Source organism: Callospermophilus lateralis, chromosome 3, assembly GCF_048772815.1.
Source record: "Callospermophilus lateralis isolate mCalLat2 chromosome 3, mCalLat2.hap1, whole genome shotgun sequence".
Taxonomy (NCBI): Eukaryota; Metazoa; Chordata; class Mammalia; order Rodentia; family Sciuridae; genus Callospermophilus; species Callospermophilus lateralis.
Genome location: NC_135307.1, coordinates 43,382,595 through 43,409,115, shown reverse-complemented (window position 1 = coordinate 43,409,115; position 26,521 = coordinate 43,382,595). Strand labels below are relative to the sequence as shown.

Genomic DNA, 26,521 nt, shown 5'->3' with positions numbered 1-26,521 from the left:
GGAGGCTGGAGGTGCTCGAGGTGAAGCAGAACATCATGGCAGAAGAGTGTGACAGAGGTAAGCAGTTCACATGATGATCAGAAAGCAGAGCCACTCCACTGGCCAGACACAAAATATATACCCACAAACCACATCCCCAATGTCCCACCTCTTCCAGCCACACCCCACCTGCCTCTAGTCACCACTCAGTTAATCCCATCAGGAAATTAATACACTGATTGGGTTAAGGCTCTCACAATCCAATAATTTTTACTCTGAACCTTCTTGCATTGTCTCACATGTGAGCTTCTGGGGGACACCTCACATCAAATCATAATAGTAGGAGACAACAAAAGAAAAAAGTAAGAGAAGAGTAATAAAGAGATCTCATAAGTGATCTCTTCAAGTCTATCTACCTAGTTTCCTAAAATGCTCATCATTGTCATTATTATTATGATTTTTTTTAGTGAAGAAGGCTACAAGTATTTGAGAGGAATAGTACTTTTTCAGAAAACTTGTATTGAAAAGGTTAAGAATGTAAGAATTGAGTTCTGTTTTCCTGGAACCTGAAACTCATGTAGAAGTTGAAAACAACTCCCGGAAATGCCCACTAAATGTATGTTGAAATCTCCCCTGATCATCTGGTTGCTCTATGAAAACAACCCCTCCCAGAAACCGTGCAATGATTGGCTATGCTGTATGTGAAGTCCCTGCCCTCTCCAAGGAAAGTATATAAGCTCTGCTTAAGCTGTTCCCGGGGCTCTCTCTGCTCTATTCAAGTGAGCTCTGAGCCCCAGCATGCTGGACCCTCAATAAACCCTTTTCTGTTGCATGAGACAGTCTCTTGGTGGTCTCTTCCTCCGACGCTCGCCCGACCTTTACAGTATCAGAAGGATATTTCAGAATTTTTCTTAATTAATAATGTATAGACAGGTACCTATAAGAGCTTTTAAAGTGACCATAAATATGAACTAGGAATTTCATAAAAATTTCTGTACTGGACTAAATTAAAACTCAGACTATATTCTTCAATTACTTGCTTCTTCAGTTAGAAGAGTTTCATTTTTTTTCAATAATGTAGCTGTAGAAGCTTACCGGCACATGGACTTTTCGAAACATCTCGGCACCTTTGTGTGCATCCATCAGTGCAATGTCTTGGGGTGTGGAGACAATCACAGCACCTAACCAAAAGAGAAACAAAATTGTTGGGAGTCGGCCTGGCTCCAAAGACTAACTTCCCCATCCCCCAAGAAGAGTCATCCAATGGTGAGCCCTGCTGGTTAACATGATCCTTACCCACCAATCAGACTTGCCCTGCTGACTCACATGATCCTTACCCACCAATCAGAAAGCACCCCATGCCAACTGTCAAACCATTCAACCATTAAACTGTCATATCTGTCAAGTCACCCCCGGCTCTATAAATATGCAGAGCTGCTCCTCAATTAACGGGCATTTTCTCCGACCATGAGCCTTGTTCGTTCTTTCATTGGTGCCGAAACCCGGGAGGGGGAATGCCTTGGTGCTCGAGGGCCCCCTCTCTCAAGGCTTGCCATCATCGTCCACTCTTTCGAGTGCTGCTGCTACTCACACAACACTGGCTCTTCAGTAGGTGAGTTCCCCTATGGGGTATCCAACTTCAGACAGGCTACACAGGGGCTTTGACCGTGATCATCCTGCAAACCTCTGACGCCCAATCTGGAGGAGAGAACGCACCCCACCACGACCTTCACGGTCATGGTGGACTCTCTGGAACCCGGTTCATGAGTGGAAGAACAGGCACTCCTCTCTCTCTCTCTCTTAACCACTCTTGTCCCTCTCCTGCACTATGGGGGCCTCTTGTTCCCTCCCAGGAGATTCCCCCTTATTAAATTCTGCACACAAGATTGGCCTTACTATCAATTAGACAATCAAAGTCAATGGCCCCTAGGAGGATCCCTAGATCCCGCAATTCTCAGAGATCTGTTTAACTTCTGCAAGTGCTCAAAAAAGTGGAAAGAGATCCCCTATCTTGAGGCTTTTTTTCTCTTCTTTGTTTTCACTCCGGCCTATCCAGAAGATGAACCCCATCCCTACCGACCTCCCCCGTCGGCTCTGTCGAGCCCCTCAGGTGCTCCCCCTGACTCGGCCGACAACTTTAATCCCTCCAAACTAGTCCCACAAACCATGCCCCCCTTAAGAGAGGTTGCTGGACCCGAGGGCATTATCCAGGTACATGTCCTGTTCTCTATGAATGACCTCACGCAACTCGAGCGAAGGTTGGGCTCATTCACCACAGAAGTGAGTTTCAATGGGTCTTCCAGGCTTATAGCCTCACTTTTATGTTATTGGCTAATACTCTCCTTCTTGAGGAACGTACCAGAGTCTGGGAACTTGCCAGAGTCCATGCGGATGAAACTCACCAAGTTAATCCCAATCACCCTCTGGGGCCACTTGCTGCCCCAGATAATATACAAGCTGGCACACAGAGTAGGGACTAATTCTTTGCATGTATTATTGCTGGGCTCAAAAAAGCGGCCATCAATTTCCAAAAAGTCCATCAATTTCCAAAAATTACAAGAGACCCCATCGGAATTTCTGGATTAGCTTACGAAAGTCCTTCAGCAGTAACCTAGATCCCAAAACCCCAGATGGCCGTCATGTCCTTATGACATATTTCCTCTCGCAGAACTACCCCGACATCCGGGCCAAACTAAAAAAGCTCAAACAAGGCCCTGCCACCCCCCAGACTGAGAAATTTCAGATGCTAGCCCAGGCCCTGCAGGGTGCTTCCTCGGGTCATCACCCCCACCGCAGGTCAAACCCCCCCTCCCCCCGCCTTCTTCAAGTGTGGCAAGGAGGGACATTGGGTCAGGGCATGCCCCGTACTACGCACTCCACATACCCCATGCCCTAAATGTCAACCACAAGGTCATTGGGGCTCTGACTGTCCTAGATCCCGTAGGAGGCCTATGGCCAGGGAACCCTCCGATCTTCTGGGCATGGCAATCAATTGACGGAGTCTTGGGTCCTTGTCCCTCGCCATAACAATCAATAGACAGGGACCCAGGGTGCAGATTCAGGTGGATAGGCGCAAGGTTGACTTTCTCCTTGACACCGGGGCTACCTTCTCAGTCCTGACAGAATTCTGGAGTCAAAACAGTGCCGTCCACCTCTCCTATTGTTGGGGTAGGAGGAAAGACTATCTATCCAAGAAAGACTCCCCTATTACTCTGTTCCATAGACAACTTCCCATTCTCTCAGACGTTCCTAATTATGCCCCAATGTCCAGTTCCTTTGCTGGGCCGAGATATTCTCTCTAAATTCAATACAACAATCAACATCTGGGCTCCTGGCATCAGTCAGGCCCCAGAATCAGCCTGTTCATCTTTTCTGGCCCTTTTGGCAGAAGACTGGCCATACTGCTCCACTTGTGAGGCTAACATGAAACACCATACTAAAAAAAGACCCCTTGCCTATGAACCTGGTTGACCTGATTGTATGGGATACCCACACCCCCTCCACTGTTTCCTGCCCACCAGTTAACATTCATCTCATGCTATTTTTTTTATATTTATTTTTTAGTTGTAGTTGGACACAATACCTTTATTTATTTTAGCGTGGTGCTGAGGTTAGAACCCAGGGCCTCATATGTGCTAGGCAAGTATTCTATTGCTGAGACACAACCCTAGCCCCAAAACAATGCTATCTTTTAATTCTTCATGGAAACATGACTTCTCTAACATTATGTTCCTTACAGGTTCAAAGAGTCTACTCCATGAGTTAGGTAATTCATACAGATTTTATATAAATAAGAAAGATGAGGAAATGTGTACTTTGCTCTTGCCTTAGACTCCTCACTTCTAAAATCACACTGATCAGTGATTAAGAATCATAACTACATCACTGAATCCTCTTCCCATTCACATAATGTGCTAGTGAGACATGCATAAAGCAGGCATTATGTCAAGAAGCTAATAATCTATCTGGGAGAACTTCCCGCCCTCCCCCCCCACAAAAAAAATTAAAGATTATAACACAAAGTGCTAAGTATTAAACCAGAGATGTGCATCTGAAGTTATAAAGGAGGGACAGGAAGGAAAGCTAACTGGAACAGAGGATGATGCACTATGGGGCGGGAGGTGAAAGGTTAGAAGCATTGAGGAAAAGTTTCAGGGAAGGTTATTCCTAAGTAGAGACCCAAAAGTTTATTTTTTATTTATTTATTTATTTATTTATTTATTTTTGAGAGAGAGAGAGAGAGAGAGAGAGTGAGAGAGTGAGAGAGAGAGAGAGAGAGAGAATTTTTTAATATTTACTTTTTAGTTTTCGGCGGACACAACATCTTTGTTTGTATGTGGTGCTGAGGATCGAACCCGGGCCGCACGCATGCCAGGCGAGCACGCTACCACTTGAGCCACATCCCCAGCCCCCAAAAGTTTATTTAAAAAAAATTTTTTTTTAAAGACAAGGACTCTTTTTTATATATTTAATTTTTTAGTTTTAAGTGGACACAATATCTTTATCATATATTTATGTGGTGCTGAGGATCAAACTCCATGCCTCAAGCATTCTAGGAGAATGCTCTACCACTGAGCCACAACCCCAACTCCCTAAAGTTTATATTCTAGAAAACTCACATTGTAGAGATGGTTTGGTGGGGGATAAACTGAGGGTCATGGCATGAATTCAGATTCAAAATAGTGGTGACTTGAATTAAGGCAGTACTTAAGTGACAGAGATGGAAGCTTCCCTAGATTTCCACTATTAGCCTTACAGAAACTAGATAGCTATTGGGATGGATACAGAGTTTTGAGAAAAACTGAAGTATGATTCTTTTCATTAAGTGAAAACAACAAAGGCCTATTTATGATTGACAGAGGCTATAAATTTCTTAAATTTTATGGTTTCTTCTACATTGGAATTTTTTGCAGTACAAAGATGTGGTTTCTTTTAGATAATAACCCCAAAATAATTAACATGAACATGTTATAGATCACATGATTGGCCAAAACCTTTTAACTAAATACACAGTGCTAGGACATTTCAGAACCCAAACCATTAAATTGGTACCAAATTGTAAGGTTTATCATAGTTAATGAAAATAGAGAAAGAATTAACAATAACTGATTATACCAAGTGGAGGACAAATGACACTACACAGTACTGTCCGAAGGGATATTCTGAAGAAATTAGAATAGAGAAAATTTGTGGGTGAAACTAGTTTTTACCAAGTACATGGTAGGTAATATAAGCATAACAAACTTAAAAAAAAAATCTGTGCAATAGTAAGCTATAAATTCATCTTGCAATCAGCATTTTCATTTCTGCAAAACTTTATCGTTCACATTAAATGTCATTAATTTGAATTTTATTGATTTTGTAAGTTTTCTTATATTTTTATGTGTTTAGTGTTTTTAATTATATAAGAGCTATAAACAAAAGGAATTTGTGTTTACATCAATTTAAGTAACTAGTTTATAATAAAAATGAATCAATATGGGATAAGGGGGGGGAATTACTTTCCCTTTAGAAGGAGGGTTTATATTCATTATTCAAGTTTGAGATACACCAGCTTTAGAATTCAAACACACAGGTTTTGAAGTTTGATTCTATAACTGATTACCTTGTGATTAAGGGATTACTTAACCTGAGTTTCAGTTTCTTCATTTACAAAATGACACAGTGATATTTAGATTTCAAGATCTGTTATGATTTAGATACTAGGTGTCTCCCAAAAGCTCATGTGTGAGACAATATAAGAAGGTTTAAAGGAGAAATTATTGGGTTATGAGAGCCTTAACCCAATCAGTGAATTAATTCCCTGACAGGAATTAACTGAGTGGTAACTGCAGGATGGTAGGATGTGGCTGAAGGAGGTGGGTCATTGGGGGTATACATTGGTGAGCTAAGCTTAGTGTGTCTGTATGGCTCTCTCTCTCTTTCTCTCCTCCCCTCCCCACCTCCACCTTGGTGTGATGTCTTGAGCTGCTTCTCTCCACAACACTCTTCTAACAAAATGCTCTGCCTCACCTCCAGCCCCTAGGATGGAGTCACTATCTATGGACTGAGACCTCTGAAACTGTGAGCCCCCAGAAAAACTTCTCCTCTAATTGTTCTTGTCAGGTCTTTTGGTCGTAACAGTGAAAAAGCTGACTAAATCAGGACTGAAATAATACAATAAACCACTGTACACAGAAGCTTAATATGGTGCCTCACATTCAATAATGATAGATATTGTTAATAATACCATCACCATTATTATGTTTTTTATTGTTATTATTAAAATGTCTTAGAAGTTGCTGAGAAGATCATTTTCCTATATGCCATCAGACAACTGCATCTTACTTTCAAACTGTTCCATGGACAGCCATCTTCCTATTTTAATTTATTCTGCCTAACAAACTATGGTTCTTTTTCCTCTATTTTAAGGATGGATGGAAATCATATTTCTGCAAAAATTATACTCTACAAATGTTTCACCATATTTTCATTTTCATCCATTCTGAAGGGATGAATTCTAGCTCTGGCCCCATCTAGCTATGTGACTAATCTTGTACAAATAACTCAGAATCACTCTGGGTATCAGTTTTCATAGCTGTAAAATTACTACATGTACTGGTCTCCAAGGTCTCATTTATCTCTGATTATATAATATAGCATTCCCACTTAACTATAAACATTTTCAAAACCACCCTTGCTCAACCTGACTGCCCTAAAATAATCTCATTTAGGTCAATGTGAAATGCCCTCTCCTTCAAGAAGTATTGCCTCTCAATCTCAGAGCCATTTTCTTTATACATATGGAAACTCCTTAGTTATTCCCTCTAAATCTTCTCCTTAAATATATACTAGTATACACTCTTGTCTACTATTTGCACTATCATTACAAAATATAGCTTTATGATTGTTATGATTTGGATGTGATTTGTCCCCCAAGGGTTCATTTGGTAGAGGTTTGGTCCTCCCTGTGATGACTCTGACGTGACAGAACTTTTAAGAGGTGGGACCAGAACCTTTAAGAGATGGGTCCTTTAGGAAAATAATCAGGCTTTCATTGGGGATGCTGTCTTTAGAAAAAAATAAGGTAATTTTCATAGGACCCCAATTAGTTCCTGCAAAAGAGAGTTGTTATAAAAGAGAGCCTGACTGACCCTTTGAATTTCTCAGACTTCCTGTCTTATTATGTGATTCCTACTCCCACATGCCATTATGCCATCTACCATGATGTGATATAGTCAAGGAGGTGTTTACCAGAGACCAAATGGATGGGGCTACCTGATTTTAGGTTTTCAGCCTCTAAAACTGTGAGCTAAATAAACCTATTTTCTTTATAATAACTAACCTTATGTATTTTGTTTAAGTGGAAAACAAGTTAACACAATGGGAAGTTATGTTTATTTTCATCTTTTTAGTCAAACATAAATAATGATGAAGTATCTTATACAAAATAGGCACTTAAAAGATCACTGACTTAATGACTTTCTTTTATTTTCAGACTTATCCATCCTAGATTACTGCAGCTTGAATTCTTAGTTGGTAACTTCTTAAATTAAGAGTCAAGAGCTCTGCATTATGTACTATACAACCTCAAAAAATTCAGTAAATCTCAATACATCTCAATTAACTCCTCTATAAAATGAATTTATTTCCATTGGTCTATTTAAAGTGTTATTTCATTATTTTATAAAAAAATATGAAAAATAATAATTATGTTCATTGACATTATTTTTAATAGCTATAAGACACTAGAGAAAGGGATTAAAGTGATTTGAATTTCTCTATACTTAACCCTAACAAAATCACAAATAAGCATTCATTTTAGCTGAGATTCTTTGCTGTCTGAATAGCACATAAATTAATAACTTTTTGACAAGGACAACCAACATGTCCCATTTAATATTCACAAAATATGTGAAACATTTCATTGGAACTACCAACCACATTAATAGAAATTAGTGACTAAGTCTTTGATCACAATATAATCAGCCTTTGGCATACTGTCCTGGTCCAACATAAATCACTATCTCTTCATGTTGCACTAAAATGTAGTGCATCATGTAAATAACCATTTCAAACAGCCCAACAATGGTATTTAGAATTTATGAGAAGAAATAAATAAACAATAAACAAAACCTCCAATAAAATTAAATTTAATCCTTAATCAATTTATATATCTTAACTCCAAATTTTTAACTTTAAAAGAACTATGTCATTTTTTTCTTATTAGTATCTCTTAGTTTAAAAAATGGCTTCCAAACCCTGGTGTTACATTTTATCTTTATGGTTCTTGGCTTTTCTTCCTATTAAATTTTAATTTTGTTCATGGCTCATGAAATGTGAACCATTATGAACACGCCTAGAAATTTCTTCCTTTATAACATCACTAATGATGTCACTTTAGTTTCATGATGTTGGAAAACTTTTGCTCCCTGTACTGACCATAAGGAAATGTCAGCAGAAGCAAAAAATGTCAGCAGTAGCATAAAAATAAAAAAATAAAAAAGAGAGAATGCTCAGTTTGCAATACATGGGATTATCTGGGAGACTGATTGCCCATCTCAAGAATCCTATTGAGAATTCTCTATCCATTTTCTAAAGTAAATGTCTAAGTCCTAGCAAATAATATTATTTAAATATATTTCCCAACTTGTAATCTGCTTTTTATCAGCTGTCAAATTCTGAGAAAGGTAATCTTGGTAGATTCTGAAAAATATGAAAACATCTTACAAAATAATTTAGAGTACTATCTTAATTGTTAATTCTCTTTACTATTAAGAGGAAAATCTACAACTGTATATCTGGATTTGGGTCAGAGTTCAGAGTAATTAAACACTTAAAACTAATTATTCCAGATGTTAGGCTGATCATAATTACACCACTGTTGGAACTACTCAACTATGCATTCTAGTCTCCAGGGCATTGATGGAATCTAATTCCCAAGCTTGATTGAGAACTTCAGGGTTGGAACCTCATAAACATGTACAACAAAATCTGCTCAGAAGTATACCTGGAGGAATAATTCTATATCTTACAACTACTGAGCCCATCAATGCAAAACCAACTTAGACTAAAAACAAACATTAACTATTATTCTTAATGCTCACAGTGCTTTTAATATTTAGTGCTACTGATTCTCCTTATTTTTTTTAGAGATAGACTTGCAGCAAAAGACAATAATCAGAGGCTAGGGATATAGCTCAGTGGTAGAGTGCATGCTTAGCATGTGTGAGGCCCTGGGTTTGATTCCAGTAGCATAAAAATAGAAGAAGAAAAGAATCACTCAACTTCTTCTGACTTTAACACAAAAAAATAACAAACACTTTATGATTTTTAAGTTAACCATAATGTAGATTGGCTTTGGTAGTTTCAGCTCTCCTCTTTCTCCTTGAACTTTCTGAATTATAAATATTATGTGCTTTAAGATCAAGGAAGTCTACTAATATTAGTATCAGCTTAAGCAATATATGATTTAAAAGTCAATGTATCTCAATTGTATTCACAGACTACACTTCAACAGCAATAATTCTTGGAAGAATCACTGTTGTAGACTCCATGCTACCTTCCAACAGAGTTAAAAATTGACTACAGTCACAAAGGGAATGTGTCCTATTAATTTAGGGTCACAAGTTCAATGCAATTTCAGCAACTTAGCAAGGCCCTAAGCAACTTAGGGAGACCCCATCTCAAAATAAAAAATAAAAAGGGTTAGGGATGTGGCTCAGCAGATAAGTGTCCCATGGTTAAATCCCCAGTATTCAGGAAAAAAACAAAAAAAGTATCAATCATTTTGCTCACCTCAGAAACAAATCATATTAAAAAATTACATTAATTGCTGCCAAAACAGATTTATCAAACACAGTAATTAATAGAAACCATAGTATTTGAGAGCTACTGATGAATACGAACATGTTGTACTTTAGAACTTAAATTAAGAATTCAAGTTCATCAAGAAATCTCGATACATATCTATTGTTTAGAAATAAAGACTGGTTCTTCAATATAATAGATTCAACAAGTAAAGGGCTTCCAGCCAATTTACATTAATGATACTACAAAGATTTAACCAGGGTTACTCAGGTTGTAATCAATAAGGAGACACTGGGGCTCAATGAGGCTTCCACAGATTTTCAGGAGTATAGGATGGAATGAGATAGATCTTATCACAAATACATGTTCTCTCACTCTCTCCCTCTTTTGTCTTTCTCCCCCTTCTTTCCTCCATCTCTCTCTCTCTTTCTCTCCCTCCCCCTTCTCATTCTCATCTCCCTTCTCTATTCTGATGCCTCCAATAAAGTTTAAGATAAAATCCTGGCTTCTTTCTAGTCTTGTATCCATGCTTATGCTGATCAGAAAACACCTTGGGAAACCTACACATTGTACAAATGTGTCTCTACAACTCAGAAATGATCTTTTCTTCTTCTGAAGGTCTGTTCATGTTGAACTCTAAGATTTACTATTCTGCATTTCAAATTCTGTTAGAAGCACATGTAGCTCAGCTTGCCTGCAACTACAGCAAGCCACTACTAAAGGATGCTTGTTTAATAATGGAACACATTCCTTTTGAGACATGCTAGCCAAATTGCCCAGGCTGGCTTCGAACTTGTATCCGCCTGCAACAGCCTCCCTTGTAGCTGGGATTACAGGCATGCACCATCATGCCCGGCTCAACACATTCCTTTTTATAATCTTTTTTTTTTTTTTTTTTTTGGCTAAAAGATCCAGAGAGAACTGCTACTGCTACTTCATTTACACTGGACTTTATATAACCAGGTACATTTCATAAAAGAGAGGAAAAGAGACTGAGACTCTATATGGGAAGATCTTAGTCAATATCCAAATACGTTGTACTTAAGATGTGAAGACATTCTTCAAGCTATGCTTCAGATCCTGATAAATTTCTAACATCTACATTTGGGACTTTACTTTTCCCAATATTTGATGGATTTAAAAGTAGCTTTTAAAATGAACCCAATGACACACTGGCCATTATATTATTCACTGAACTTTAAGACCTTTAAGGAATTTTAGCTGTCTAGCTTGTCATGAAGGAAATGCTCAGAAATTCAGCAAAACTGAATGATCTCAGACACTATCTAAACACAGGATAGAGGACCACCTGGTAGGAATTCAAGGAATTCAAAGAGATGGTTGGCTTAGACAAGAAATTCTCAAAGCTAAATATAGAAATCAGGAGGGGATGCTTATAAAATCTGGGCCTTTTTGTGTCATAGTTCAGAAATTATTAATTCTCAGGCTACTTCTTGGAATTGTACTGTAATTTCTACTTGTAAAGAATGTTCAGCCAAATACAGGAGCCCTGAAGAGTTTATTCTTTTTAACTGCAGATTAGAAATATATTATTTATTAGTCAATGATGTTATATTTAATTTTATAAAGTTTATTCCAATTCTAACAAGGACTAAAGTTTCAGAATGAAATACCAGGAATGACCTAAAAGATAAAATTGTGGAATACAGTTGCTAGTCTTTCTAACAGTTGGTATAATTTGTGTAACAACAAAGCAAATTTATTTTGAAAAGAATTTTTATAATTTGATAAATAAAACAATAACTCTGTCTACATCATGAAGTTCTTGCCAAGTATCCATTAATTATAATTGCATCCAACATTTGCAATGGAAAGACAGTGAACCTGAAAGAAGTCCAAAATTGACTATCTCCTTTAATGTTCCAATCTGGGAACTGAAAACATAAATGAAGATTTACTATCCCAAAACACTAGGAAAATCTATAATTTAAGTCTTCTACTTTAAAAAAATATTTTTTTTTTAGTTATAGATGTACACAATACTTTTATTTTACTTATGTATTTTTAATGTGGTGATGAAGATCAAACCCAGTGCCTCCCATGTGCTAGATGAGCACTCTACTGCTGTGCCACAACCTCAGCCCCTTAAGTCTTCTACTTTTAAGATGCAAGCATGTTTCTAGCTTTATAGTATGGGTTCATTATAAATTGTAAAATTGTAAGGAAAATATAGCACTAAAATTCAATGCAAACAGTATTGTTCCTTTTGCTTTGAAAGAGTAAATTACAATCAAGGAACTATTTCAAGCAGAGGCCTTTGGCCACTCACGTATTTATCACATCATCAATAAGTTTCTGATCTCTCAATCCCTCATGAGGGTAGGTTTTCACATCACAACACCACTGTCCAAATTCACAAAGAGTGTCATCATAGAACAGACAATTGATTAAGCCAGGTAAATTACTGATGGAGAGAAAAATACCAGGGTGAACATGTGTGGGTTTCCAGGGTGAACATGTGTGGGTTTTTTCCTCAAGAATTTTTGATGAGTAGTTCAATCAGTGTGGCAATAGGTCCAACACTTTTCACAAGCCAGAAAAGTCTTTCATTTTAAGCAATGACTGAAATATTACAGTAGCTTAATTTAAAATTCCTATCCCATCTCATTTAAATGAGAAAGTAGAAAAAGGGCCTCTGGCTTTCCTTCTATCAATAGGACCTAGACAGGAAAGGTCTTAGGGAAGAAAGGACATCACCTCATTATCATAACACCAGATGTTAGGGCAGCTTTTCTGGAGCCCATAGATATTCAGCATATTAATTAGCTGAATACTTTGCTATACATAGCAGCTTTTCCCTCTCCAGGAGATAAGAAATCAAAATAGGACCCACACTGTGGACTATTAGAACATTAAGAACTGCCTGGCTGTTTTCTATATCACTTTTGCCATTCGCTGGAAGAAAAAGAAAGAACAAACCAGGGACCATAATGGCTCCCCTCTTGGCTGCTCAGTCTCTGTCCCTTCTCTTATAAGAAAAATTTCCAAATGTTTCATTTCTGTATCAATCTTTACTTATAAAGAACATTTTCTCCCTAATTCTATCCTATCAAAAACAACTCTTTCATCTATTACTTCTCACTACACAAAATATATTTGCATCACTGCTCACCTACAGTGTATATATTCTCTTTGTGTTTAGTGACAGCATAATATTGTCTCATGATAATATCGATTTTCTACCAATTTTAGTGTATTATTGTGCAGTACTGTCTATATTAGCTTGCAAACTTCTAGAGGGCAGGAATCTTGTCCCCTGGCTTTGTATTTCATCTGTCACAGTCACTAATTTATAATGAAATGATGACCATGAAGATGAGAAGCTATGTTAGTAATTCCACTGGATGTACTCCTCCTTCTTTTCCCTCTTCAGGCTCTGCCCAGGTTCATTTTTCCATCCCTCTGTCTCTTGACCAGTGAGTGCCCTGGTAGCTGACCTCTGTGGATTGTATCACCGAGTTTCCTTGTCTTCTGGCTCCAAATGGGGATCTGCCACCAAGAGGTACCAGTAGCAGAAAAAAGAGAATGTGGGAGGGAAAAAAGGTGAACTATTATTACCTACCTTGCATGCTACTCTCTCCAACCTTGCTATAGTTCTGAGAATGGCCATAGCTTCCATCAGACAGCCCTTTTCCAGGGTTCCAAGAAATCTCCAGCTTCCACTAACACAGTTCACTCCTTTGCCTCTTCAGGTGTGTGTGTGTGGGGGGGTCAGGGGGCAGTAACAACTTCCTACTGTCACTAGTCCCTGGGTACTTCACCATCTCTTGATGGTTTTCTTAATGCTGCCCATACCTCTGCAACTAATCTCTTCATTAAATGAATTCTTTTTTCCTGCTAGGACCTTGACTAATATGTACTTTAATATAAGTAAATTACTGAAACTTCAATTCTTAGTAAAATTAATCTTCACTTAATTCCAATAGTTAAAATGAAACTAAGGCAGTCTTTAGACAGTAATTCAGAGGACTTCAGTTGAATAAAGAAAAAAAATATTTTAGGTAATATCTATTAGAATTTGAATACTAAAATAGTCCATGTATTTTCAAAATTTTCTAGGAAATTATAATACTTCTTGAAGAATATTAATCATTTTCATTATGGAAAAGCAACTGAGTGATCAATGATTCCTAAGAGTATATAAGCATGCATTTAAGACATACTTCCAGAAGTCAGTCTTGGAATCTGTCCAATATAAAATAGGCAACAACTAATAAACAAAGAAATAAGCAAAAAACTAGTAAACTGTATAACTAAACAATAAAGAAAAAAAAAGTAGAAAAATAATAAAGCCAGCCATAAAAAAACAAACAAACAAACAAACAAAAAAAAACACTCTGCCTTCTCCTTTTGGCAAGTTCAATAAGATAAGAGCAAATCTAAAGACTATAATTATAATTGGTCATTTCTCATCCTTTAACCTAATTCCTTTCCCTTCAGTAATTACTGCAACCACTAGATATCATTCTGGTCTATACTTATAATATGTAACGATTCAATAGTCTATGTAAACTCAAACTTAAATCTATTAGCCACTAATATTGCTGTCAACACATTTACCTTTATTGTTGTGATACAATACTTTTAACACAAGTAAGGAATTATTATTTTTCCTTCAAAATTTCTTCTTATAATGAGCCTGTCATCCAATCCATGGAACAAAATGGAACACATATAAAGAGCTGCTAATTAGCATTCACAAAGAGGATCTTTTTGCTTATACAGGTCTGCCTGTATAAATTTTCTAAAAGAATGTCTTTTTCCAAATATAAAAAATTTCATTCTCATCATGGCTTCTAGAAATGCAATGACACCAAGACTCCTAACTGATGACATTTCGCTACCCCTCCCTGAAAAGCTGTTTTAAAGTGTTCAAGTAGTTTCTAAAAAATGATACATTTAGATAGAGTTTTTGCACCATCCAGTGATTACAAAAAGGATGAATTATTTTCACATTAGTTTACTCCCATCTCATACTTAATAGCCTGTCTCACTAAAGAAAACATCTCAGATTCCATTAAGGTTACCAATGTATTAAAACATTCAAAATATCCATATTAATGAGGTTATACTGATATTTTAAAATAAAAGTGTATCTTGTCAAAAACTTAAATTACATGCTTTTAGTAATTAAATGTCAATGAAATGACTTCAAGAATCAGTAAATAATTGGTGAAGACATTGTAACTATTTTTCCGTGAGTTCATTTATATATGCAACTACATCTTTGTGAAATTTGGGGAAATCTTTAGAAACAGGTTCGATACAAAAGGTAACTACTAATACTTCAATTCCACATAATAAAAAATCCACTACAATATATAAATAATTTGTATTTGATAAATTATTTTGTTAATTGCTCTTTTGACTTTAAATAAGTAGAATATAAAATTTTCTTATAGTTGTATTTACAAAATAGACAAATTTCCTAATATTTTCTCTCATTCCATACTTGCTCAATAAATATTTACCAAGTGCCTGCCATGTACAACAGTGCTGTAAGTTATTGGACTGCTATCAACCAGTGAAGTTTGTATATTTTATACTTTAATATACTTAAGTGCCTACATTTCTGGAACATAGAATTATATCACCACCTTTCAAAGTGTCTTTATGTTTTTTTTTTTAAATATGCTCATTCTGATAATCTGAAAAACTCAATTTATGCTTTAGATCTCTAAGGGAAAATTTATAAGTTCTTTTTTAAGACATAAAAATGTTTGGCTGTCTCACAGTTTGTTTTTTCTCTATGGCAACATCAACACATCAAAGAAAGCATAAATTACTTTAACCTTTTAAGATTTAGATTTACCTGAAATGGGAATATTCTGTGAAACTGATAACTGTACATCTCCCGTTCCTGGTGGCATGTCAACAACTAAATAGTCCAGTTGACCCCAATCTACCTAAAAATCAAAATGACATAAATAACATTATTGTATATCCATTCTAGTGAAAATAGTGAGTATAAACAAAATGAATGTGCTAATAACAAATCTAAAATAACAGCTGTCACTTGAGTCCTTACTAGGTGCCAGGCACCAAGGGATAAGGTCAAAGATACATACATGACAGCCACTGCCTCTGGTAGATCTTTGAATGACACGCATAAATTTCCAGATACTAATGGCAACCCCATTTTACAATTATCTCCTAATCAGGACAAATCATTTAATTTCACTGGGTATAATCCAACATTTTATCTAAAAGGTCTTAGCTTTTTGCCCTTGGGGTTTTACTGTTGTTGTTTGCTGGCATAGCACTTCCTATGCAAACATAAATTTTCTAAATTTATTATTTTTCCTTCACAAAATAAGACATACTAATAATGAAAACCAAAATTTAATAAGAAAAAAATTAAATATAACTACCATCCCAATACTATTAACATTGATTCTTTCTTTCCAAACATTTTTTAAAAAGAAATTTAGCAATTATATAATCTATAATGCTCAGACTCAATCTAGTTAGTTCTCAAGGATATCTTGTGCTCTTTTCTTTTCAGATAGTTCTTCCCTGAGTTTCCAGTCTTCTGAAAGGTCCTAGGATCCTCTCAGTTGCCTCAAGTAGAATCTTGGAATCATACTTAATGCTTCCTTTTCCTTCTTTACCCCAGTCAGTTATTCTGCCTACTAAAATCTCTCAAATGTATTTCTCTTCCTCCACCACCAAGGAGCCAAGGGAGGTCACTACCACCTATTATTATTAAAGCCTCCCAGCCATTCTTTTTACTCCAGTATTGCCCTTCCAGTCTGTCCCTAGCAACATTGAAAAACAGACCACATAAAAGATGCAAGACTAGTTGTGCTTTTTTGCTTAAAATTCTTTTCCAGCTTTTAGGATAAAGTCTGAGTTTAAGTTCTAAAACACTCTGTCTTGTGTTTTTGAGTAATTCCTCCTCATTCTTCAGATCCTAGTTTAAAATTCATTTCCTTGGGAAATCTCCCACTAGATTAGATACAGTGTTCCTACCATATACTTCACCTAGCCACTCATTTATTTGTCAAAGAAATGGTTAAGTACCTTCTATATATTGAATTAAGTATTCATAATTAAATGGTATCATAGTACCTACTTTTCAGAACTTGAAAGATTTTGTATCTTCCTATAAAACTAAACTGAGTTAGAATACTTTAGAAAGGAATGGACACATAGGAGATAATTACTAAGTTTTTTTCTCCCCATGGAATGAATGAACAAATAAACACATACAAAGGTTTGAGATTTTTTTTTTTAATCTAAATGGTAACTGTGTAGGTAATTCCATATTCTGTTTTGTAAAATTTATGTGTAACATGCCTTTTCCACATAATAATTTTTTTGATAAAAAGCTTGAATGAGATTAGATCAATAGATTCATTCATATATTAATATACCTATTCAACCCATATTTATTGATAATCCATTAGGTGCCAGCCATTGTTCCAGGTGATGGGGATAGAGCAATGAATAAAACATCATTCTAGCTACTGATATTTTATTAAGGGAGACCTGAAGACAGACAAATCAGAGCAAAATGTGTTATGAAGAAAACTACAAGCATCTCTCACTATATAGTTATTTGGCTCCTGTTTTGGATATCCAGATCAAATAAGAAAAGTTCTGAAAAGCTCTTCAATTCTTGAATTTCAGATATAAAGTGATAAGAGTTCAGATAGCAAAGAATTTATCAAAAAATTTCTTTGACTCTCTTTGGTTCCCAAGGTCAGATGATTAAGAAAACTTGTACAGTAGGGAGAAAGGATAGAATGGTGGCGGGTGCTACTGAAGAAAGGGTGGCTAGAGCCACAAATGAAGTGATAAAGCAAGTGATACAGACAGCTAAAGAAAAGTATTCCAGCCAGGAGCCCCAGCAAGTGATAGGCACATACAAGGAATAACGAGAAAACCAGGTCAGTCTTTCTAAAATAGCACCCCCATTATCACTGATGTTGCTTTTCTTCAAATATTTACCAGTATCTAACACTACATATTGATTTGTCTTTTAGTAATCCTATGCTATTTCACAAATGTATGCACTTGATACTGATAAAATGCCATATTTTAAGAGAATGATGATGTGATGAACATCATTTGGCTCATATTCAATATAGGGTTCTTTGGTTTGAAAAACAATTACCCCAAGGTTACCTATAAGCACCATCTATAAAACTATGTCCAAGAAAAGATAAAGGATGGGCTGGGGTGAGGCTCTAGGTTGTATCCCCAGCACTGGAAAAAAAAAAGAATAAAAAACACTTTTAATTTTTTATTTTCAGTAAGCAGACTAACAGGTTTGTTTCAGAGAATACCAGATAACTGGTGCCAACAATTTATCACTGTTTTTCCTTGGCATTTAACCATATTTATCATGTTATCTTCAAGTCCTTATTTCAGAAACCTATTAAAAAATTGTTAAGGCAATTCATTTCCAATTACTCTTAAAATGAATTTAATCTATTTGAGAAAAGAACCTAGTCCAACACCTTTGTCACACATAGTGGGCTTTCCATAAAGGCTTGTTGATTGGAATTGGACTTAACTAAAGTTGATATGTGAGTTTTATGGTACTCACTAATACTAATATTGAAATATATTAACTACCAAGAAGTGTTGAGAGCCACAGCCGAAGGGGCCCCAGCAAACTTTCAGACTGCCAGCTGATGAGCTGAAGGGGCCCCAGCAAACTTTCAGACTGCCAGCTGATGATTGGCTCACAGCGGCCCCAGCAACATCTAGCTGATTGGCTCCTCTGCGGTGATGCTCATTGGGCTGTTTCCCTGCCCTTTCAGACCACGGAGCTGCTCATTGGGGGACTTTTTTGGCTCCGCCCATGCGACCCAGACAATCGGCCTCAAGAGCAGGAGGATGGTGGGAGGAAGAGGTTGTTGGGGTGTGTGGCTTGTGGGAAGCCGGTGGTGGCAGTTGGGCTCTGAGGGTTTTTTCCTGAGGAGCTGTTTTGTTTATAGTGTGTGGTTCTAAAAATAAAGTTAGTTTCTTTTGACAAGTGGCTCCTGAATTGTGCCCAGCCAGACTGCGGCATTTGGTGGCTTGCACGGGGAGCGACTGAGGGTAAGTAAACCGCTCGCCCCTGAGGGCAGGGTGAGAGGATGGGGAGCCATTTTAAGATTCCTCTTTTGTTTTGCTTCATTTTTGTTTTAAGTTGCCTGTCCCTGGAGATGAGTGAGACGGAAGAAAAACTGCTCACTTCTGCGGGAAAACTATTTACGTCTGAGGAACAGATAGGGAGAAAGGACGGATGCACATGTAAGGAGGATAGAAAGGCTATAATGAATTTTTGTTGTTCCATTTTTATTTCATTCTATCTCGGTTTTGTTTGGTGTTATCTTGTTGGGTTGTATTATAGTAGAAATACGGGATCAGAAACTAGTAAAAAACAAACTGAAAGAGTGTTAAGTAAATTGTTAGAGGAAGAAGGCATCTCAGTAAAATCAAGAACAGTCAGGGCATACGTTGATACAATGCAAAAATGTAGCCCATGGCTTTTTAAGGAGGAGTTGTTAAATATATCACAATGGAACCATCATGGTGAAGATTTAAAAAGAATAGAAAAGAACAGCCCAGGAACTCTGCCAGCTGGCACATTGGCATTGTGGGCATTGGTATCTGGTTTTCTTAGTCCAAAGCCTTCAATTCAGACAAAGGTAGAGGAAGGAGAAGACATATTGATTCAAGTAAAAGAGGAGGTCTCTCAAGTTAGTCAGAAAGAGGAAAAGATTCAAGTAAAAGAGAAGGTCTTTCGAGCTAATCAGACAGAGAAAGAAAGTTTAGAGCAGAAAAAGCCATCAGGGGGAAAAGTTACAAAAGGAGACTGCTACTAAAACCTTTCTATCACCAGAGGGCTTAAGTGTCCAACCAACAGCACCACCTCTACAGGAGACTGCTACTAACACCTTTCTATCACCAGAGGACGTAAGTGTCCAACTGACAAGGCCACTTCCATATGCTGAGAGGCCCCCAACCCCCGCAGTGGATAGTTCAGATCCTGAGACAGGATCTCAAGTATTAACATGCCCTGTATTTGAGGCAGGAGGGCAGCGAATTCACCATGCTTTAAATTTCAAAACAGTGAAGCAGCTAAAAGAGGCTGTAACAACCTACGGTCCTCAAGCACCCTTCACTGTAAGCTTGGTCGAATCCATTACCAAATTGAAAATGACGCCAGCAGATTGGGCTAATATGTGTAAAGCTGTGCTAAATGGAGGACAATACCTGTTATGGAAGGTTGCCAATGAGGAATTTTGCAAGGAGACGGCTAGGCGAAATGTAGCAGCTGGTTATCCTCAGAGAAATCTAGATATGTTGTTAGGAAAGGGACCTTATGAGGATCAGCAGCAACAAATTGCATATGATCCTGGTGTATATTTACAAATTGCTGTAGATGCAGTTAAGGCATGGAAGACTTTACAAGGACATGGAGGTTTACAAGGTCAATTATCTAAGATAATACAAGGACCTAATGAATCTTATGCTGAATTTGTAGATAGGCTTATTCAAACAGCTACCAGAGTTTTTTGGGAATACAGAACAAGCAATACCATTAATAAAACAACTGGCTTATGACCAAGCAAATCGTTGGTGCAGAGATATCATTAGACCATGGAAACATGAAGATTTAAACACATATATTAAATTATGTAGAGACATTAATGAACAAGAGCAAGTCATGGCAGCTGCAGTAAAACAGGCTTTAGATGCCAGAAACATTAATGAACAAGGGAAAATTGTGGCAGCTGCAGTAAAACAGGCTTTAGATGCCAGAGACATTAATGAACAAGGGCAAATTGTGGCAGCTGCAGTAAAACAGGCTTTAGATTCCAGGCCAAGAACATGCTACAATTGTGAACAAACAGGACATTTTAAAAGGAATTGCCCCATAGGAGGAGGGTTTAACAAAACTAGGTATCAAAGGAGTAGAATACCGGGTATTTGGCCACGATGCCGTAGAGGGAGACATTGGGCTAATGAATGCCGTTCTCAAACCACCATAGAGGGTACTCCATTATCAAAAAACGAACAAGGACCAAGTGTTTATCCACGATATCGTGGAGAAAGGCATTGGGCTCCATTGCCAAAAAATGGACAGGGGGGCCCAATGCTCCGGGGCCCAAAACCACAAATATACGGAGCACTGGAGGAACCCAGCAACCCCATCAGGGTAGTGCCCAGGACACATTGTCCATCAGATCCCTCATCAGACAAACCAGAGGGAGCGCAGGGTTGGACATCTGCGCCTCCGCCAGATCAGTACTAACTCCAGAGATGGGAGTTCAAATCATTCCCACAGGGGTGAAAGGACCTCTTCCCAAAGGAACAGTAGGCTTATTATTGGGACGCAGCTCTTCTACTCTAAAAGGACTTATGATAAGTCCTGGGGTAATTGATCCCGATTATGAAGGTGAAATAAAAATTATAGCCAGTTCTCCAAATGGTATATCAGTAATTTCACCAGGAGATAGAATAGCACAGTTACTAATAATACCAAGCCTACATGATAAATTTTCCAGTCGTGCTATAGAAAGAGGTTCCAAGGGATTAGGCTCCACAGGTGTAGATTGGGCTATGCTGTCTTTAAATTTAGATTCTCGCCCCATGCTAAAACTAAATATTCAAGGACATGAATTTAATGGGCTACTGGATACAGGTGCAGACCTTAGCATCATCTCTCATCAAGAATGGCCAAAACATTGGCCTTTACAACAAGCCACTCAAACGCTTCGAGGCCTAGGAGTGGCGACTAATCCCCATAGAAGTGCAATGGTATTAGATTGGAAGGATCCTGAAGGATGTGAAGGAACTATACAGCCATTATGTATTGGATCATCTTCCTATAAATTTATGGGGACGAGATGTCCTAGATCAATTAGGTTTGACATTAACAAATAACATCAACCAAAATGCACCCACTATTATGACTAGACAAGGTTTTAGGAAAGGAAAAAGATTAGGAAAATAAGAACAAGGTATAGCAGCACCAATACAAATAGATCAAGGAACAGACAGACATGGGTTGGATTTTCAGAAAGGGCCACTGAGACAATAAAAATTACTTGGAAATCAGAAAGACCAGTATGGGTTCCTCAGTGGCCCCTGACTAAAGAAAAGATACTAGCAGCCCATGATCTGGTCAAACAACAATTAGCAGAAGGACATATACAACCTTCTGTATCTCCCCATAATACTCCCATTTTTGTCATCAAAAAGAAATCTGGTAAATGGAGATTATTGCAAGATTTAAGAGCCATTAATAATGAGATGGTTATTATGGGACCTGCTCAATCGGGGATTCCTCAATTGTCTGCTTTGCCAAAAACTTGGTATGTTTTAGTTATAGATATTAAAGATTGTTTTTTTCAATTCCAATTCATCCTGAGGATAGTCCACGTTTTGCATTTACTATCCCTGCACTGAATCATGAAGGTCCTGATCAGAGATATGAATGGAAAGTACTCCCTCAAGGGATGGCTAACAGCCCAACTATGTGTCAAATTTATGTTAACAAAGCAATCCAGCCACTTAGAAATCAAAATCCTGAACTACAAATATTTCACTATATGGATGATGTATTATTAGCACACAAAGCTAAAAACACATTGCTAGAATGTTATGCCACACTTACAAACTTATTAAAAAATTATAATCTAGAGATAGCAATAGATAAAGTACAATTAAATTTTCCAATTAATTATTTAGGAGTTCTATTATCCTCAACCATGGTCCGTCCACCAAAAATTCAAATACGAGTAGATCAACTCAAATCACTTAATGATTTTCAAAAGTTATTAGGAGACATAAATTGGATAAGGCCTTATCTAGGTATACCAACAGGAGAGTTGGGACCTTTATTTGATATCCTAAAAGGTCCATCAGATCCAAATTCACCCCGAATGTTAACGCCTGAAGCAAGAAAGGCATTAAAAATCATTGAAACATATATGGAAAATATGCATTTGGATAGAATTGATATAAGTTTGCCTTTATTATTTATTGTACTTGTTGAGAGCCACAGCCGAAGGGGCTCCAGCAAACTTTCAGACTGCCAGCTGATGATTGGCTCACAGCGGCCCCAGCAACACCTAGCTGATTGGCTCCTCTGTGGAGATGCTCATTGAGCTGTTTCCCTGCCCTTTCAGACTACCAGCTGATGATTGGCTCACAGCGGCCCCAGCAACAACTAGCTGATTGGCTCCTCTGCGGTGATGCTCATTGGGCTGTTTCCCTGCCCTTTCAGACCACGGAGCTGCTCATTGGGGGACTTTTTTGGCTCCGCCCATGCGACCCAGCCAATCGGCCTCAAGAGCAGGAGGATTGTGGGAAGAAGAGGTTGTTGGGGTGTGTGCTTGGGGGAAGCCGGTGGTGGCAGTTGGGCTCTGAGGGTTTTTTCCTGAGGAGCTGTTTTGTTTATCTTGTGTGGTTCTAAAAATAAAGTTAGTTTCTTTTGACAAGTGGCTCCTGAATTGTGCCCAGCCAGACTGCGGCATTTTGGTGGCTCGCACGGGGAGCGACTGAGGGTAAGTAAACCGCTCGCCCCTGAGGGCAGGGTGAGAGGATGGGGAGCCATTTTAAGATTCCTCTTTTGTTTTGCTTCATTTTTGTTTTAAGTTGCCTGTCCCTGGAGATGAGTGAGACGGAAGAAAAACCGCTCACTTCTGAGGAAAAACTATTTATGTCTGAGGAACAGATAGGGAGAAAGGACGGATGCACATGTAAGGAGGATAGAAAGGCTATAATGAATTTTTGTTGTTCCATTTTTATTTCATTCTGTCTCGGTTTTCTTTGGCGTCATCTTGTTGGGTTGTATTATAGTAGAAATACGGGATCAGAAACTAGTAAAAAACAAACTGAAAGAGTGTTAAGTAAATTGTTAGAGGAAGAAGGCATTCCAGTAAAATCAAGAGCAGTCAGGGCATACGTTGATACAATGCAAAAATGTAGCCCATGGCTTTTTAAGGAGGAGTTATTAAATATATCACAATGGAACCATCATGGTGAAGATTTAAAAAGAATAGAAAAGAACAGCCCAGGAACTCTGCCAGCTGGCACATTGGCATTGTGGGCATTGGTATCTGGTTTTCTTAGTCCAAAACCTTCAATTCAGACAAAGGTAGAGGAAGGAGAAGACATATTGATTCAAGTAAATGAGGAGGTCTCTCAAGTTAGTCAGAAAGAGGAAAAGATTCAAGTAAAAGAGAAGGTCTTTCGAGCTAATCAGACAGAGAAAGAAAGTTTAGAGCAGAAAAAGCCATCAGGGGGAAAGTTACAAAAGGAGACTGCTACTAAAACCTTTCTATCACCAGAGGGCTTAAGTGTCCAACCAACAGCACCACCTCTACAGGAGACTGCTACTAAAACCTTTCTATCACCAGAGGGCGTAAATGTCCAACTGACAAGGCCACGTCCATATGCTGAGAGGCCCCCAACCCCCACAGTGGATAGTTCAGATCCTGAGACAGGATCTCAAGTATTAACATGCCCTGTATTTGAGGTAGGAGGGCAGCGAATTTACCATACTTTAAATTTCAAAACAGTGAAGCAGCTAAAAGAGGCTGTAACAACCTATGGTCCTCAAGCACCCTTCACTGTAAGCTTGGTCGAATCCATTACCAACTTGAACATGACGCCAGCAGATTGGGCTAATATGTGTAAAGCTGTGCTAAATGGAGGACAATACCTGTTATGGAAGGTTGCCAATGAGGAATTTTGCAAGGAGACGGCTAGGCGAAATGCAGCAGCTGGTTATCCTCAGAGAAATCTAGATATGTTGTTAGGAAAGGGACCTTATGAGGATCAGCAGCAACAAATTGCATATGATCCTGGTGTATATTTACAAATTGCTGTAGATGCAGTTAAGGCATGGAAGACTTTACAAGGACATGGAGGTTTACAAGGTCAATTATCTAAGATAATACAAGGAACTAATGAATCTTATGCTGAATTTGTAGATAGGCTTATTCAAACAGCCACCAGAGTTTTTGGGAATACAGAACAAGCAATGCCATTAATAAAACAACTGGCTTATGACCAAGCGAATCGTTGGTGCAGAGATATCATTAGACCATGGAAGCATGAAGATTTAAACACATATATTAAATTATGTAGAGACATTAATGAACAAGAGCAAGTCATGGCAGCTGCAGTAAAACAGGCTTTAGATGCCAGAGACATTAATGAACAAGGGAAAATTGTGGCAGCTGCAGTAAAACAGGCTTTAGATGCCAGAGACATTAATGAACAAGGGCAAATTGTGGCAGCTGCAGTAAAACAGGCTTTAGATTCCAGGCCAAGAACATGCTACAATTGTGAACAAACAGGACATTTTAAAAGGAATTGCCCCATAGGAGGAGGGTTTAACAAAACTAGGTATCAAAGGAGTAGAATACCGGGTATTTGGCCACGATGCCGTAGAGGGAGACATTGGGCTAATGAATGCCGTTCTCAAACCACCATAGAGGGTACTCCATTATCAAAAAACGAACAAGGACCAAGTGTTTATCCACGATATCGTGGAGAAAGGCATTGGGCTCCATTGCCAAAAAATGGACAGGGGGGCCCAATGCTCCGGGGCCCAAAACCACAAATATACGGAGCACTGGAGGAACCCAGCAACCCCATCAGGGTAGTGCCCAGGACACATTGTCCATCAGATCCCTCATCAGACAAACCAGAGGGAGCGCAGGGTTGGACATCTGCGCCTCCGCCAGATCAGTACTAACTCCAGAGATGGGAGTTCAAATCATTCCCACAGGGGTGAAAGGACCTCTTCCCAAAGGAACAGTAGGCTTATTATTGGGACGCAGCTCTTCTACTCTAAAAGGACTTATGATAAGTCCTGGGGTAATTGATCCCGATTATGAAGGTGAAATAAAAATTATAGCCAGTTCTCCAAATGGTATATCAGTAATTTCACCAGGAGATAGAATAGCACAGTTACTAATAATACCAAGCCTACATGATAAATTTTCCAGTCGTGCTATAGAAAGAGGTTCCAAGGGATTAGGCTCCACAGGTGTAGATTGGGCTATGCTGTCTTTAAATTTAGATTCTCGCCCCATGCTAAAACTAAATATTCAAGGACATGAATTTAATGGGCTACTGGATACAGGTGCAGACCTTAGCATCATCTCTCGTCAAGAATGGCCAAAACATTGGCCTTTACAACAAGCCACTCAAACGCTTCGAGGCCTAGGAGTGGCGACTAATCCCCATAGAAGTGCAATGGTATTAGATTGGAAGGATCCTGAAGGATGTGAAGGAACTATACAGCCATATGTATTGGATTATCTTCCTATAAATTTATGGGGACGAGATGTCCTAGATCAATTAGGTTTGACATTAACAAATAACATCAACCAAAATGCACCCACTATTATGACTAGACAAGGTTTTAGGAAAGGAAAAAGATTAGGAAAACAAGAACAAGGTATAGCAGCACCAATACAAATAGATCAAGGAACAGACAGACATGGGTTGGATTTTCAGAAAGGGCCACTGAGACAATAAAAATTACTTGGAAATCAGAAAGACCAGTATGGGTTCCTCAGTGGCCCCTGACTAAAGAAAAGATACTAGCAGCCCATGATCTGGTCAAACAACAATTAGCAGAAGGACATATACAACCTTCTGTATCTCCCCATAATACTCCCATTTTTGTCATCAAAAAGAAATCTGGTAAATGGAGATTATTGCAAGATTTAAGAGCCATTAATAATGAGATGGTTATTATGGGACCTGC

General features: G+C 38.1%; 1 protein-coding gene across 2 annotated transcripts in view; it reads right to left on the bottom strand.

Annotated features, from left to right (window-relative positions):
• Nubpl (NUBP iron-sulfur cluster assembly factor, mitochondrial) overlaps positions 1–26,521 on the bottom strand; it is a 224,674-nt gene that overhangs the window by 29,409 nt on the left and 168,744 nt on the right. For both annotated transcript variants that reach the window (XM_076848197.2, XM_076848199.2), the window contains exons 7-8: positions 15,602–15,695; positions 1,075–1,160 (exon numbers count right to left, since the gene is read on the bottom strand). In XM_076848197.2, the coding sequence (XP_076704312.1) occupies positions 1,075–1,160; positions 15,602–15,695 (180 nt within the window). The remainder of the gene's footprint in view (positions 1–1,074; positions 1,161–15,601; positions 15,696–26,521) is intronic.